Source organism: Macrobrachium rosenbergii, chromosome 19 (assembly GCF_040412425.1).
Source record: "Macrobrachium rosenbergii isolate ZJJX-2024 chromosome 19, ASM4041242v1, whole genome shotgun sequence".
NCBI lineage: Eukaryota > Metazoa > Arthropoda > Malacostraca > Decapoda > Palaemonidae > Macrobrachium > Macrobrachium rosenbergii.
The window spans coordinates 6,413,269-6,427,421 of NC_089759.1; the positions used below are offsets into that span (position 1 = coordinate 6,413,269).

Consider the following 14,153-nt stretch of genomic DNA (forward strand, 5'->3'; position numbering starts at 1 on the left):
AGAACCTCCGCACTAAGAGAGTACCCCCTCAGCTAAATGAGCACACCCTCGATAATAGAGTTAGCCGCTACATACGAACTAAGAGAATAACTCTCATGTAAGGAGGAGAAACATGAATCTCCCAAGTGGCTATTCAGAGCCTACCTTGTACGGAGGGAATGAGGTAGTGTGCCGAGCCGTTGACCCTCCACCCTGCAGGTTGCTGCAAAGGCCGATGACCACCTAGCGAAGAAGTATCTCAGCGCCGACGAAAGAGCCTAGGCTAGCCTACGAGATCAACCCCTTGGACTCTTGTAGGGAAACTATCAAAGACTAGGATACTTAAAACGTACTAAACTTACGTTCAAGTGATTATACTATCACTGTTGCTTAAGATTTTAAAGCCTAAAAGGAATTCCTCTATCTGATTAACCTAATAACCACCGCACTACGAGAATACCACCTTAGCTAAATGAGCGCACCCTAGATAATTGACTTTGCTGTTACACGTAGACTAAGAGAATAACCTTCTGAGCCTTCGCACTAAGAGAATACCACCTCAGCTAAATGAACGCACCCTACATGGGAGACTTTGCCGCTATACACGCTGTGGCGAATTGAACCTCTCTTAAGTAAAGGAAGAAAACACTGAGATGGACTCCCAAGTAAACTGCCTCCAGGATAGAAGACACTGAACAATTCCTTAGAAAGGAAGATGAAGTGGACATACTCCGAGTACTGTGCGGGAATGAAGAAAAATGTTAAACGCTAAATATAATGTAAAGTCAAAATTAAATTGTATTCAAGGGCATAAAGCTCGCACCACATGAGAATCGTGTAGTGTGCCTGCAACTGTGTTTGTGGAGTGAGCGCTTATGAACCAAGAACCAGGAACCTCTCTCTGAAAGTAACTAATCGCATTCTTTGACAGCGGACGGGAAAGATTCCGCGGAGAGACAAGAAGTGTACACAGAAGCGGATGGAGTTTCTCAACCTTTGATATATAGACTTTAATATTCGCACCGGACATAAAGACATCCCCACTTGATTGCCGGAACCGAACACTTGCAGATAAAGAACCTTAAACGAACGAGGCAGAGTTTTAGCCTCCGACTCTGTCTTCGCCACAAATTCCGGAAGAAGAGAGATACATATCATTTCCCGCCCAGGAAACCAGCCTAGAAAACTTCCCGTAGCTCGCCAGCCTAGAAAACTTCCTGAAGCTCGCCCAACTTTCTATCTGCAGCTAAAGCCGAAAGAAAGAAAACACCTAATCAGTTGTCTTAAATGTTTGAACCTCCGACAAATCTCACAAAGGAGCCCGAGTCGGCAAGACCTGACGTTAAACTTAAAGGAACCTGATAAATCATAGAAGATCTTACTACTAGAAATTTTTGGGAAGATGGAAAAATGTACTGCTAAGTGCTGAGCGGTAGCCAGCAATAGCTGAAAACGGAAGAATCTTGACTTTCCGAAGGAATAAGAGAAAATCAACTACAGTATTTGGTTATGGCAGGCGTAAAGATGGAATGACCTTCCTTACAACACTGACTTCCACATGTCCAGCTGAGCTGGTAAAGCTTATGGGTTGACTTTCTCAAGCTGAAAGAAACACTGTCTAGACATAACTTTAGAGAGTCCGGTCTGTCTAGCTGTTCGCTCAGCAGTCGCCTGCAACTAGGTTCATCACGCAAGAGTTTGGATGACAATGGTGAAAATGCGGTTGCCTAGAAGATCTTCCGCATGAGAAGGAACATCAGATCTTCCATAAGGAGCATTAGGAGTTCCGGAAACCAAGGGCATTAGGGCCAGCAAGAAGCTAGAGTCATAGACGTCTTGACACTACCGCAATTCCTGATTACCTGATGAATGAGACCGAATGGTGGAAAGCATACACTTCCAAAGTTCTAATGATCTTGTTCCCCCCGAGTTCTCAGATACGACACAACAGTTACGATGTCGCAAAGCAGACACACTACTCCGTTGCGCACTAGGACTGAAAAACACCTGAGGGCTTCCTTTACAGCCCTGATTTCCCAAAGATTATGACTCCTCTCATTCCCAATCCCTCCAGAGGTTCAGCTTGGGTTCCTCCAAGGTTGCTCCCCAACCTTGATATGAGGCATCTGAGTACAGATGAATGTCGGGAAGAGGAGACAATAGACCTTCCGGATGTCAGATGTACTTCTTCTGACTATCACAGAAGATCCAACAAGCGAGAATCGCTCCAGACTAAACCTGCATTCTCAATGTGGAAGTCCCAGCAATTCCTGAGACATACCTGAAGAGGAAAGCATACAGAGACAACAAGACCCTGGAATTAAAGAGAGAGAGAGAGAGAGAGAGAGAGAGAGAGAGAGAGAGAGAGAGAGAGAGAGAGAGAGAGAGAGAGAGAGAGAGAGAGAGAGAGAGACATTCTCCCTAAGAGGCTTCTCCAAGTGGGTACCGGCTGTTCCCTATTGGACAGGAACACCTCTACTTCAACATTTTGTACCCTTGACAATACATAATTGCTGACACTGGGGACACGAGTTAGAAACAACAAGTTCGTTATACTGGCCACATACCCTTGACCCTGGGCAGCCATGCTAATCATAGCCTGCTGTGATGCTACTGCTGACGACGGCTACACGAAATTGACCATGGAGGAGATATCCTCCTCACTAAGAGACTGTTACAGAGCGCAAAAGGCGCCCTCAACAGAACCCTCTCCGAATGTCCAGATAGTGTGGCAGAAGCTTAAACAGAAGTCCCTCCTCTTCTTGCCAAAAAATGTTGTAAAGTCAGACGAAATGTTAACCTGGTATGCCAGCCCCATTGAAACCGAAGTGATGAGGTGTCAGGCAGTACAGGATCAGAGGGAATATATCCATCTTGTTTGAGAAAATCCTATCAACCCGGACCACATCCACATAGAGTGGGACAAGGCCTCCGACAGGCTGCAAAAGGTGTCCTCAAAGATACAAGCCTTCTAGATGAAACTGAGACCAGACAATTTGACGAAGGAACCCGAGAGAGAAGAGCCTCAACAGATACTTTGAGAGGAACCCTGACACCTGCAGAAGGGTTACCCACTACCTTGTAAAAACCCCTCCCGAAGAGGAAGCAAGGTTGAATCCTGCTTAGTCGACCCATCGAAGCCACTAACCTACGTCTGCCTCCTGCAATGTCTGCCCAACATGGCCAAACCAGACCAGATTCTTTGATGATTGAGCAACTACCGGTTCCATCACATATAGCAACTCGAACGTTGCTTGATTCGGTAGTGTAGGCTCCTCCAAAGCCTTGGACTGAGGATAAAGAGTATGGATGTAGTCCACCACCCACTTACTCTCATTAGCTGAAGGAAAACTAATATCCAGTACCGGATCCTCTTCTTCAAATGAACAATCCTTGTTGAACTGGTCCGCCGAGCCGGAACAGAAAAAGAGACAGGCCGACCCCTAGCAAACACCAAACTCAAAAACCCGGAACTTGCCACACCTGGGTGCGTGAGACGGACACCTGATGAATCAATCACAAACATACTGGAGGCACCGAAGTAGGTTGCGCAAACCCTGCACCATCCATTGACGATGACACAACACCTGGGCAGACAATGCCCACTCCTGAGAGCGAAGAGGCCGCAACACCCAAACCACGCAAATCCGGATGTATCAAAACCGCATGTGAATGGGAATCTGGAACTGAAGACTTGCTGGTTAATGATGAAGTGGGGGGAAAAATCCTTGATGACCCGGAACCAACCCCGAACCTACATGGACGTCTTAGACGGAGGGACAGAGAAACCTGTACGAAAGCTGAGAAAGAAGAAGCCGAAGGAGGGAAGAAGGAAGAAGCCATACTCGGAGTAACCACCAGGGCGCCTAACGCTGACATTGGACAGATGGAGAAGGTACCAACTGGACCGGAACTCACAGGAGTTTCGAAGGGGAAGTTACGAGGTACCGAACCCAAGGTAACAGAGGAAAGTAAATTACCAGCTATCCTAGAGAATGGAAAGGCTAAGGAAACTATCGGCGCTGATACACTGAACGCTGGCGCAGGCGAACCGCCGACTGCCGTAGCATCTGCAAGAATCGCGGAGGATACATTACGGTTAGAAACCCATAAAGAATGAAAATAAGGAGTTGCTGACACCTCTGCAAACACCTGAGAAGCAACTAGATCGGATGCCTGAGAAACTACAGGATTCGCAAAAGGTGATAAAGAAGCTGGGTCCATTAAAAGTACTCCTTCACCTAACCCTGAAGAGAGAGAGGGAGCTGCTGAAGCTCTAATATCACAGGGTTGAACCGAGAAAAGTCTTTGCTCTGCTGAGTTAAAAGCCAAGAAAACAGGATGAGCAAACAAAGACCCTGAAGGCCCCGAAGAGCCCTCCGGAGAGCGGCCGAAATGAAGTTTTCATAATAAAACTAATATTGTAATACTTACCTGAACACCTGAATTAGCCCTGGTCACCTACCAGCCCGAACTACATCCCCATAGCTTTTACCCACTAAGTGGGTAATAAACTGTCAGCGTTACCAACGCTTACAGGAAAATCTAGTCAAATGAGTTGCCTGAAGTATCGTTGGCAACACTGCTGCAAGTCCCGGCCGAGTGAGGCTGAGATACCCCAATTGCGTTATCCACTATTCAAATTGAAGTGGGGAGGAGGGTGGGAATCATTCAGGTGTTCAGGTAAGTATTACAATATCAGTTTTATTACGAAAACTTCATATTGCAATACACTCCCTGAACACCTGAATTAGCCCAATTAACAAAATTCAGTGGAGGTGGGATCAATCTAATTCAGCCCGACCTGCCAACAGGGAAAGCAGGTAACTCATTATTCGTCTACTCTGTATAAATAAATGTATCTTCACCTGGTTATCCCACTCGGCAGGTGAGAATGTCTGTAGAGAGAGTACCCCCGACGTCAGTCTCATGTCTAGGTACTGTCTGAGTCGAGCTACCTCTCATGTGGTATTCAAACCTCCTCACGGATAGAGAGTAGCAAAATAAAAAACAACCTACCATGTGGCTAATCACAGCCACCCATGATTAGTGGAGAAACGATGAACCTCCCATGTGGCTAATCAAAGCACTCTCATTTATGGAGGGTCTGAGTCGAGCTACCTCTCATGTGGTATTCAAACCTCCTCATGGATAGAGAGTAGCAAAAAATAAAAACCAACCTACCATGTGGCTAATCATAGCCTCCCATGATTAGTGGAGAACGACGAACCTCCCATGTGGCTAATCAAAGCACTCTCATGTATGGAGGGGTACGAAGAACCTCCCTTGTGGCTATTGTAGCCTCTCATGTATGGAGGAGAAGTTGAGTGTGCTGGTCTTCGAGTTCTTCGCCGTCCGTTACTGCCGATGTCTGTGCAGAAGAGGTTGAAGAAACCAAACCTGTCCACTGGATCTGCCTATCTTCACAGTACTAACGTCAAACTTAATATTCTCACTATGAACCCCGACTAACAGAGAATCCAAAATTCCAAATTTCCTCAGACTATGTTCATTACCTAGAGTTCCCCCCACCCTTAACATTACTACGTAATTATAAGATCGAGTTGGTCGTCGCAAAGGGACCAATCAAGAAATTCTTCTTTGAAGAAAACTGAACGTCTTTTAGGTAGAAAGCCGTGAAAACCGACACCGACTTCCAAGTGGCCGCCTCTAAGAACCTCCGCACTAAGAGAGTACCCCCTTAGCTATATAAACCTCGCACCACACGAGAATCGTGAAGTGTGCCCGCAACTGTGTTCGTGTAGTGAGTGCTTATGAACCAGGAATCAGGAACCCTTCTCCGAAAGTAATTAATCGCATCCTTGACAGCGGACGGGAAGGATTCCGCGGTGGGATTCCGCGGTGAGACAAGAAGTGTACACAGAAGCGGACGGAGTTTATCAACCTTGATAAATATTCGCATCGGACATAAAGACATCCCTGCTGAAGCCGGAACCAAACACTTGCAGATAAAGAACCTTAAACAAACGAAGCAGAGTTTTAGCCTCGGCCACGACTTCCGGAAGAAGAGAAATACTTATCATTTCCCGCCTAAGAAACTTCCCGAAGCTCGCCCATTTTTTTTTTTTTATCTGCAGCTAAAGCCAAAAGAAAGAAATAAAACACTTAACCAATTATCTTAACATTATAACTTCCAACAAATCTCACGAGAGAGCCCGAGGGAACGTAACAAGTCAAAGAAGATCTTACTATTAGAAATTTTTGGGAAGATAGAAAAATGTACTGCAAAGTGCTGAACGGTAGCCAGCAATAGCCGAAAATGGAAGAATCTTGACTTTCCGAAGGAATAAAAGAAAACCAGCTATTTCAGTTATGGCAGGCCTAAAGATGGAATGACATTCCTTACGACACAGACTTCCCCATGTCAAGTTGACCAGGTAAAGCTTACGGGTTGACTTCTCAAGCTGAAAGAAACACTGTCTAGACATAGCTTTAGAGTGTCTGGACTGTCTAGCTGTTTGCTCGGCAGTCGCCTGCAACTAGGTTCATCACGCAAGAGTTTGGATGATAATGGTGAAAATGCGGTTGTCTAAAAGATCTTCCGCATGAGGAAGAACATCGGAACTTCCATAAGGAGCATTAGGAATTCCGGAACTGCGAGCGTTGGAGCCAGCAAGGAGCTAGAGTCATAGACGTCTTGACACTACCGCAATCCTGATTACCTGATGAATGAGACCGAATGGGGGAAAGTATCACACCTCTAAGTTCTAATGATCTTGTCCCCCCACCCCCGAGTTCTCAGATACGACACGGCAGTTACGATGTCGCAAAGCAGACCCATTACTGTGTTGCACACTAGGACTGAGAAACACCTGAGGGCTTCCTTTACAGCCCTGAGGTTCCCGAAGGTTATGACTCCTCTCGTTCCTGATCCCTCCAGAGGCCCGAAGCCTGGGTTCCTCTAGGGTTGCTCCCCAACCTTGATATGAGGCATCTGAGTACAGATGAACGTCGGGAAAAGGGGAGACTATAGACCTTCCGGATGTCAGATGTGCTTCTTCTGACAATCACAGACGATCCGACAAGCGAGAATCGTTCCAGATTATACCTACATTCTCAATGTGGAAGTCCCAGAGATTCCTGAGACATACCTGAAGAGAAAGCATGCGGAGACACAAGACCCTGGAATTAGAGAGAGAGAGAGAGAGAGAGAGAGAGAGAGAGAGAGAGAGAGAGAGAGAGAGAGAGAGAGAGAGAGAGAGAGAGAGAGAGAGAGAGAGAGACATTCTCCCTAAGAGGCTTCTTCAAGTGGGTACCGGCTGTTCCCTGTTAGACAGGAACCCTCAACTTCCACATTTGTACCTTCAACGATGCATAATTGCCGACACTGGAGACATGAGTTAGAAGCAACAAGTTTGTTATACTGGCCACATCCCTTGAACCCAGAGCAGCCACACTAATCATAGCTTGCTGTGACACTACTGCTGACGACGGCTACACGAAATAGACCATGGAGGAGATATCCTCCTCCCTAAAAGACTGTTGCAGAGCGCAAAAAGCGCCCTCAACAGAACCCTCTCCGAATGTCCGGATAGTGAGGTGGAAGCTTCAAAAGAAGCCCCTCATCTTCTGCCAAAGAACGCTGTACAGTCAGGCGACATGTTAACCTGGTATGCCAGCCTTATTGACACCGAAGTGTTGAGGTGTCAGGCAGTACCAGACCGGAGGGAGAATCATCTTGTTTGAGCAACTACCAGTTCTGTCACATATAGCGACTCGAACATTGTTGCTTCGGTAGTGTAGGCTTCTCCGGAACCTTGGATTGAGGATAAGTGAGGAAGTCTACCATCCGCTTATACTCATTCTCATTGGCTGAAGGAGAACTAATATCTGGTACCAGATCCTCTTCTTCAAATGAACAATCCTTGTCAGACTGGTTCGACCGAGCTGGAGGATTGTCGGATTGGTCTGACCAAGCTAGAGGATTGTCCGACTGGTCCGACCGAGCCGGAATAGGAAAGAGGCAGGCCGATCCCTAGCAAACGCCGAACTTGAAAACCCAAAACTTGCTACACCTGGGTGCGTGAGAAGGAAACCTGACGTATCAAACGCGAACATACTGGAGGCACCAAAGTATAGGTTGCGTAAACCCCGCACCACCCAACATGGATGACGCAACACCTGGCCGGACCACTCCCACTCCTGAGAGCGAAGAGGCCGCAACACCCGAACCACTCAAATCCGAATGTATCAAAACCGCATGAGAATGGGAATCTGGAACTGAAGACCCGGAATCAACCCCAAACCAACATGGATGCCTAGACGGAGGGAAGAGAAAACCTGCCGGAAAGTTGAGAAAGAAGAAAACGAAGGAGGGAAGAAGAAAGAAGCCACACTTGGAGTAACCATGCCGACGTTGGACAGATGGAGAAGGTCCCAACCGGACCGAAACTCAAAGGAGTATTGAAGGGAAAGTTAAGAGGTACCGAACCGAAGGTAACAGAAGAGGGTAGTTACCAACTATCCTGGAGAATGGAAAGGCTGCGGAAAATGTCGGTGCTGATACACTGAACGCTGGCGCAGGCGAATCACCGACTGCCGTAGCATCCGCAAGAATCGCAGAGGATACATTACAGTTAGGAAACTATTGGTGCTGATACACTGAACGCTGGCGCAGGCGAATCGCCGACTGCCGTAGCATCCGCAAGAATCGCAGAGGATACATTACAGTTAGGAACCCATAAAGAATGAAATAAGGAGTTGCTGGCGCCTCCGCAAGCACCTGAGAAGCAACTAGACCAGATGCCTGAGAAACTACCGGATTTGCAAAAGGTGATAAGACGATGGATCCGTAGAAAGTACCCCTTCCCTTAACCCCGAAGAGAGAGAGGGGGGCCGCTGAGCTCTAAAATGCAGGGTTGAAGCAAGAAAGCCTTGCTCTGATGAGTTAAAAGCCAAGAAAACAGGATGTGCAGCAAAGACCCCGAGAGCCCTCCAAAGAGCGGACCAAAAAGAAGATTGAGAAGGGCAATGGAAGAAGGCTTAGAAGAAAAAGGAAAAAAAAAAAAAGGGAAATTTCCGTAACGGCTGAAGAGGCCATAGATTTCAAAGAAAATAGACTGGTTCCCCCCGCCCCTGATAATCTTGATAGACATTATCAAATCAGAAAATTCTTTAAGACATGATCATGAATATTGGAAAAACTCGATCGCCAGAATCACCACCATCGCAAGACGAACGAAATTTAAACCCCCAAAGGAAAAGGAACCTTCGAAGGAGGAGTATTCAAGGAAAAACAAAAATTCAGAACCAGATACAGTACATCAGAAACCAAATCTGAACGACCCTCCAGGGATCTGGAAACCTTTGTTGCACAGAGCACGAAGCAGGAAATAAAACCGACGATTGATCTAAATGAGAGACCTAAACCCAAAGAAGACCACGCTCAACTACTTTTCCTGAATACTTCATTAGAATTCCTACCCTCCTGAGTGATTCCTAATTCTAAATCCACCTTAGAACTTACCCTTTTAGACGGAAGGGGGAAATCTGCTGCCAACACTGCCTGCTCCGCGCCGGGGGGGCCGGCAGATCCTACCTTCTAGGTTTGCGGTTCTCCATGACCCCCGGCACCCGTTAGGGCTGGTTCTGGAACACGCAGGGGGGCTGAAAAAGAACGATTAGTATCTACAACACTATTACTACTATCCTTATCTCTAGTTTCCGTTAATTTAGTAATAAAGCTAGAAAAATAGACCAGACATACTCAGCTAGTAACTTGTCCTCTAACTTTTTGAATAATTCTTCCATCTGATCTACCGAGCAAGACTCGCCGCCTATCTGACTGATACTACACAGTGTCTTCCTACATAAAAACACAAACAGAATGTTGATCGTGTTTGAGGGTACTCCTCCTATGCTTGCAGAACGTGTAGGGCCAATGAGCGTCAGCATCTCCAGCAGAAGAAGGCTGTGTTGTCGAAGATGTAAAAAAAGTGGAAGCATCGGCGCTAGCAGACGGCGATGTCTTCTTGTTTGACTTATCCAAACGAGTCCAAAGTCAAAATCGGGAGAGAAGTTCCAAATCCTATCAATAAAGTATCCATCCAGGAGAAAATGCGTTGAGAACGTCCAAATCGTGATCTGATGTCCAAATTCTTGAATGGGGGTCGGGCTAAATGACCAAAAGTTTGCCTGATGTGGGACACACCCACACAGCATGACGAACAAAAAGCAATTGGGGTATCTCGGCCTCACTCGGCCGGGACTTGCAGCAGTGTTGCCAACGGTACTTCAGGTAACTCATTTGACTAGATTTTCCTGTAAGCGTTGGTAACGCTGACAGTTTATTACCCACTTAGTGGGTAAAAGCTATGGGGGATGTAGTTCGGGCTGGTAGGCGACCAGGGCTAATTCAGGTGTTCAGGGAGTGTATTGCAATAGAGAAGATTAAGGGCAATGGAAGAAGGCTTGGAAGAAAATGGGGAAAAAAGGAAAATTCTATAGCGGCCAAAGAGGACATAGATTTCAAAGAAAGAAAATAGACTGATTCTGTTCCCCCCACCTGCCCACACCCCCGCCGCCGATAATCTTGATAGACATCATTATCAAATTCAGAAAATTCTTTAAGACATGATCACGAATATTGGAAAACTCGATCGCCAGAATTACCACCGTCACAAGATGAAAGAAACTTTAACCCCTGAAGGAAAAGGAACCTTCAAAGAAAAAGGAGTATTTAAGGAAAAACAAAACAAATTCAGAACCAGATATATCAGAAACCAAATCTGAACGACCCTCCACAGATCTGGAAACCTTTTGTTGCACAGAGCACAAAGCAGGAAATAAAACCGACGATTGATCTAAATGAGAGGCCTAAACAATAGTGACCCCAACCGAACCTGAACCCAAAGAAGACTGCATGTTCAACTACTCTTCCTGAATACTTCCTAAAGTAGAATTCCTACTCATCTGAGTGATTCCTAATTCTAAATCCACCTTAGAACTTATGCTTTCAGAGGGAAGGGGGGAAATCTGCTGCCAACACTGCCTGCTCCACGCCGGCAGATCCTACCTTCGAGGTTTGCGGTTCTCCATGACCCCCGGCACCCGTTAGGGCTGGTTCTGGAACAGGCAGGGGGGCTGGAAAAGAACGATTAGTATCTACAGCACTAGTACTACTACCCTTATCTTCAGTTTCCGTTAATTTAGTCATAGCGCTAGAGAAATAGACTAGACATACTAGCTGGTAACTTGTCCTCTAACTTTTTGAATAATTCTTCCATCTGATCTACCGAGCAAGACTCGCCATCTATCTGACTGATACTACACTGCATCTTCCTACATAAAATGTAAACAGAATGTCAATCGTGTTTGAGGGTATTCATCCTATGCTCGCAGGACGTGTAGGACCAATGAGTGTCAGCATCTCCAGCAGTAGAAGGGTCTGTCGTTGAAGATGTAAACGAAGTGGAAGCATTGGTGCTAGCAGACGGAGACATCTTCTTGTTTGACTTATCCAATCGAGTCCAAAGTACTGATCCCAAAGTCAAAACCGGGAGAGAAGTTCTAAATCCAGTCAATAAAGTATCCATCCAGGAGAAAATGCGCTGAAAACAGTCCAAATCATAATATGATGTCCAAATTCTTTAAATGGGGGTCAGGCTAAATGACCAAAAGTTCGCCTGATGTGGGACACACCCACACAGCATAGCGAAAAAAAAGCAATTGGGGATCTCGGCCTCACTCAGCCGGGACTTGCATCAGCGTTGCCAATGGTACTTCAGGTAACTCATTTGACAAGATTTTCCTGTAAGCGTTGGTAACGCTGACAGTTAATTACCCACTTAGTGGGTAAAAGCTATGGGGATGTAGTTCGGGCTGGTAGGTGACCAGGGCTAATTCAGGTGTTCAGGGAGTGTACTGCAATAACTTTAATAGGAAATATTCTTTATTAATGTTGCACCAGATAATAAGTCAGCATCTAAATAAAACAACGCCATACCTGAAATTCTTCTATGGCTTTAAGAGGGTCAGTGCAATGTGTGAGCGATTCTTTCAGGTACCCTCCTCCTGGAATGCCGATTTCTTCCAACCCAAAGCCAGCCATAATGCATTACGAACTGTATGTTTCTCTGAAATAAAGAATATAAAGGAATTATATTGAAGGTTACACTTTGAACATTGAAACATAAAGTTTTTCTACAAGCAAGGAATTCATCTGTCAAATACTGTCATTAGGAGAATTTATGCTACTTCATGTATTTTTGGGAATCTTATTTTTCTGTAAATTTGCTCAACTTCACATTTTACTCTTGAAGGAACAAAATCCTCAGCATAGAAAGGCTATTATTTGCAAATGATGAACTGTTGCTAGAAAAAAATATAAAAACTACTGTGAAAAATATATGTACTAAAAAATATTTATGTACGAACTGCAAATCAATAAGGACACAAGGAATACAATCTAACAATTGACAAAACTGATTACAATTTATATGAAAAAGAAGGAATGATATGTGGGATAAAAACCGGATATAATTATAAAAACCCAATAAAATCTATTTAAGATATACAAGAGAACGAAAAAAAAAAATTGCAGAAAAGCCAGCAAGTACGACTTAACATATTACAACAAAATGTTGTGACAAAATATCAAAAAGGAAAGCTTACCGGCACTGATTAGCCGTACCTGAAATATTATATGGGGCATTGGTAGTGAATAGGGCTACTGTACTGTACATGGAGATACAAAAGGCCACAAAGAACTGAAATTGGTACATCAAGATCTTCATAGGCAACAAGATGTGCAGTATCATGACACATTAAAAGATAATAAGGAATGTACAGAATGAAAAGAAGAATGGGTTAGGTTAGGTTACATTCCAAGTCTCCAACACAATTCTTTACTCTCCCCCTCCTGAAACAAAAAACTAGACTTCCCCACTAGGGTCCACTCATTATTGATTATATAGCCTAATCCAGGGTAGTTTGGGTTGATGTAAAGGACTGAGCCTAAAAGAGTAGGTTTTGTGATAGAAATGAATGTCAAATTCATCCAAACTTTAATCGCTAGCCTCAAAAAACCAATATCTAGGCCTAAAAAGTTTTCGATTAGAAGTCCCAAGGATGTCGTAAGCATTTACCCATATGCTTTAGCCTAAGCTAGGTAAGGATTTATACATCTGCGCTCGGCCCTACGACCCATATGCTGCCTGCAATTTACAATAAGCCTAGGTGCAGAAACCACTGGAGAAAAAACTTTCCCTCACATGAAAACCACCTACAAGCCAAATTTCTAAGTTGGAATAATTTAGCCTATTCTACACACGATTGTGAAAATTTTACTCTTTTACACTATGTCTCAATTTGTGATGGTAAGAAATAGGCTGGGCCTAGCCTATGCTCTCTAGACTTGGAATTGGCCTACGTAGGCTAACACGATGGCAAACTACATTTCTGTACTGAACTCAGTTGGCCTTACGGCTATTTGAAAAAATTTTCTGATTTAAAATTAAAGCAAATAAATAATATACTAAGCAACAGTTTAATATACTAGAGAATTTAAGCTTGGCCTAAACTACGACTATTCTACATGAGCCTGGTAACTCTAGATCAATCGGCCATCCTACGCTATATTCTACTTAGTTAACAGTTATTTGAACGATACACCACTATCATGCACCCAGCACAATATTCTAACCTTTTAAAACAAACATTCACATATAAAACCAAATTAATTCACGTAGAAAATGCTCAAATAATCCATGGCTCATACCTTTTCGACGAAATTTAACTTTTGTTTACAAACACACAACGTTCGGAGTGAACCTTAGCTTTGGAAACGTTACTGACTGTTATAATATAGCTTTTTAATCTTCAGAAAGTTCATAATTCATAATTATATTTATATTATGCTGAAAATTAATGGCCAAGACCATTATTTAATTTTTCACTTAAAACCTTATCATCAAATATATCCCCGCCCATTTCTCCTATACAATCGGACAATGGAAGACGGCCATGTATTGAAATCAAATAGTGTTGTTTTCTTTGTTTTCAGGTATATAAGATAATAGATGTGCAAAGTCGTGATATTCTATTATATTCTATGATAAGTTTCTGTAGTGTAGCAGGTTTTGGTCAAATACATTGTATGGTACACTTATTCAATGATACCTATTTGGAAAATATTTCTCAGCCATATTGAAGGT

At 44.3% G+C, this 14,153-nt stretch overlaps 1 protein-coding gene across 2 annotated transcripts in view; it reads right to left on the minus strand.

The window, feature by feature from the left end:
* Window positions 1–13,821, minus strand: part of NELF-B (negative elongation factor B) — a 59,777-nt gene extending 45,956 nt beyond the window's left edge. The window contains exons 1-2 of one of the 2 annotated variants that reach the window (XM_067120955.1): window positions 13,718–13,821; window positions 11,945–12,074 (exon numbers count right to left, since the gene is read on the minus strand). In XM_067120955.1, the coding sequence (XP_066977056.1) occupies window positions 11,945–12,049 (105 nt within the window). In that variant the 5' untranslated portion in view covers window positions 12,050–12,074; window positions 13,718–13,821. Of the gene's footprint in view, window positions 1–11,944; window positions 12,075–13,642 lie in introns of both variants that reach the window. The other variant, XM_067120956.1, reaches the window with a different exon arrangement.
* Between the last annotated feature and the right edge of the window lie 332 nt (window positions 13,822–14,153).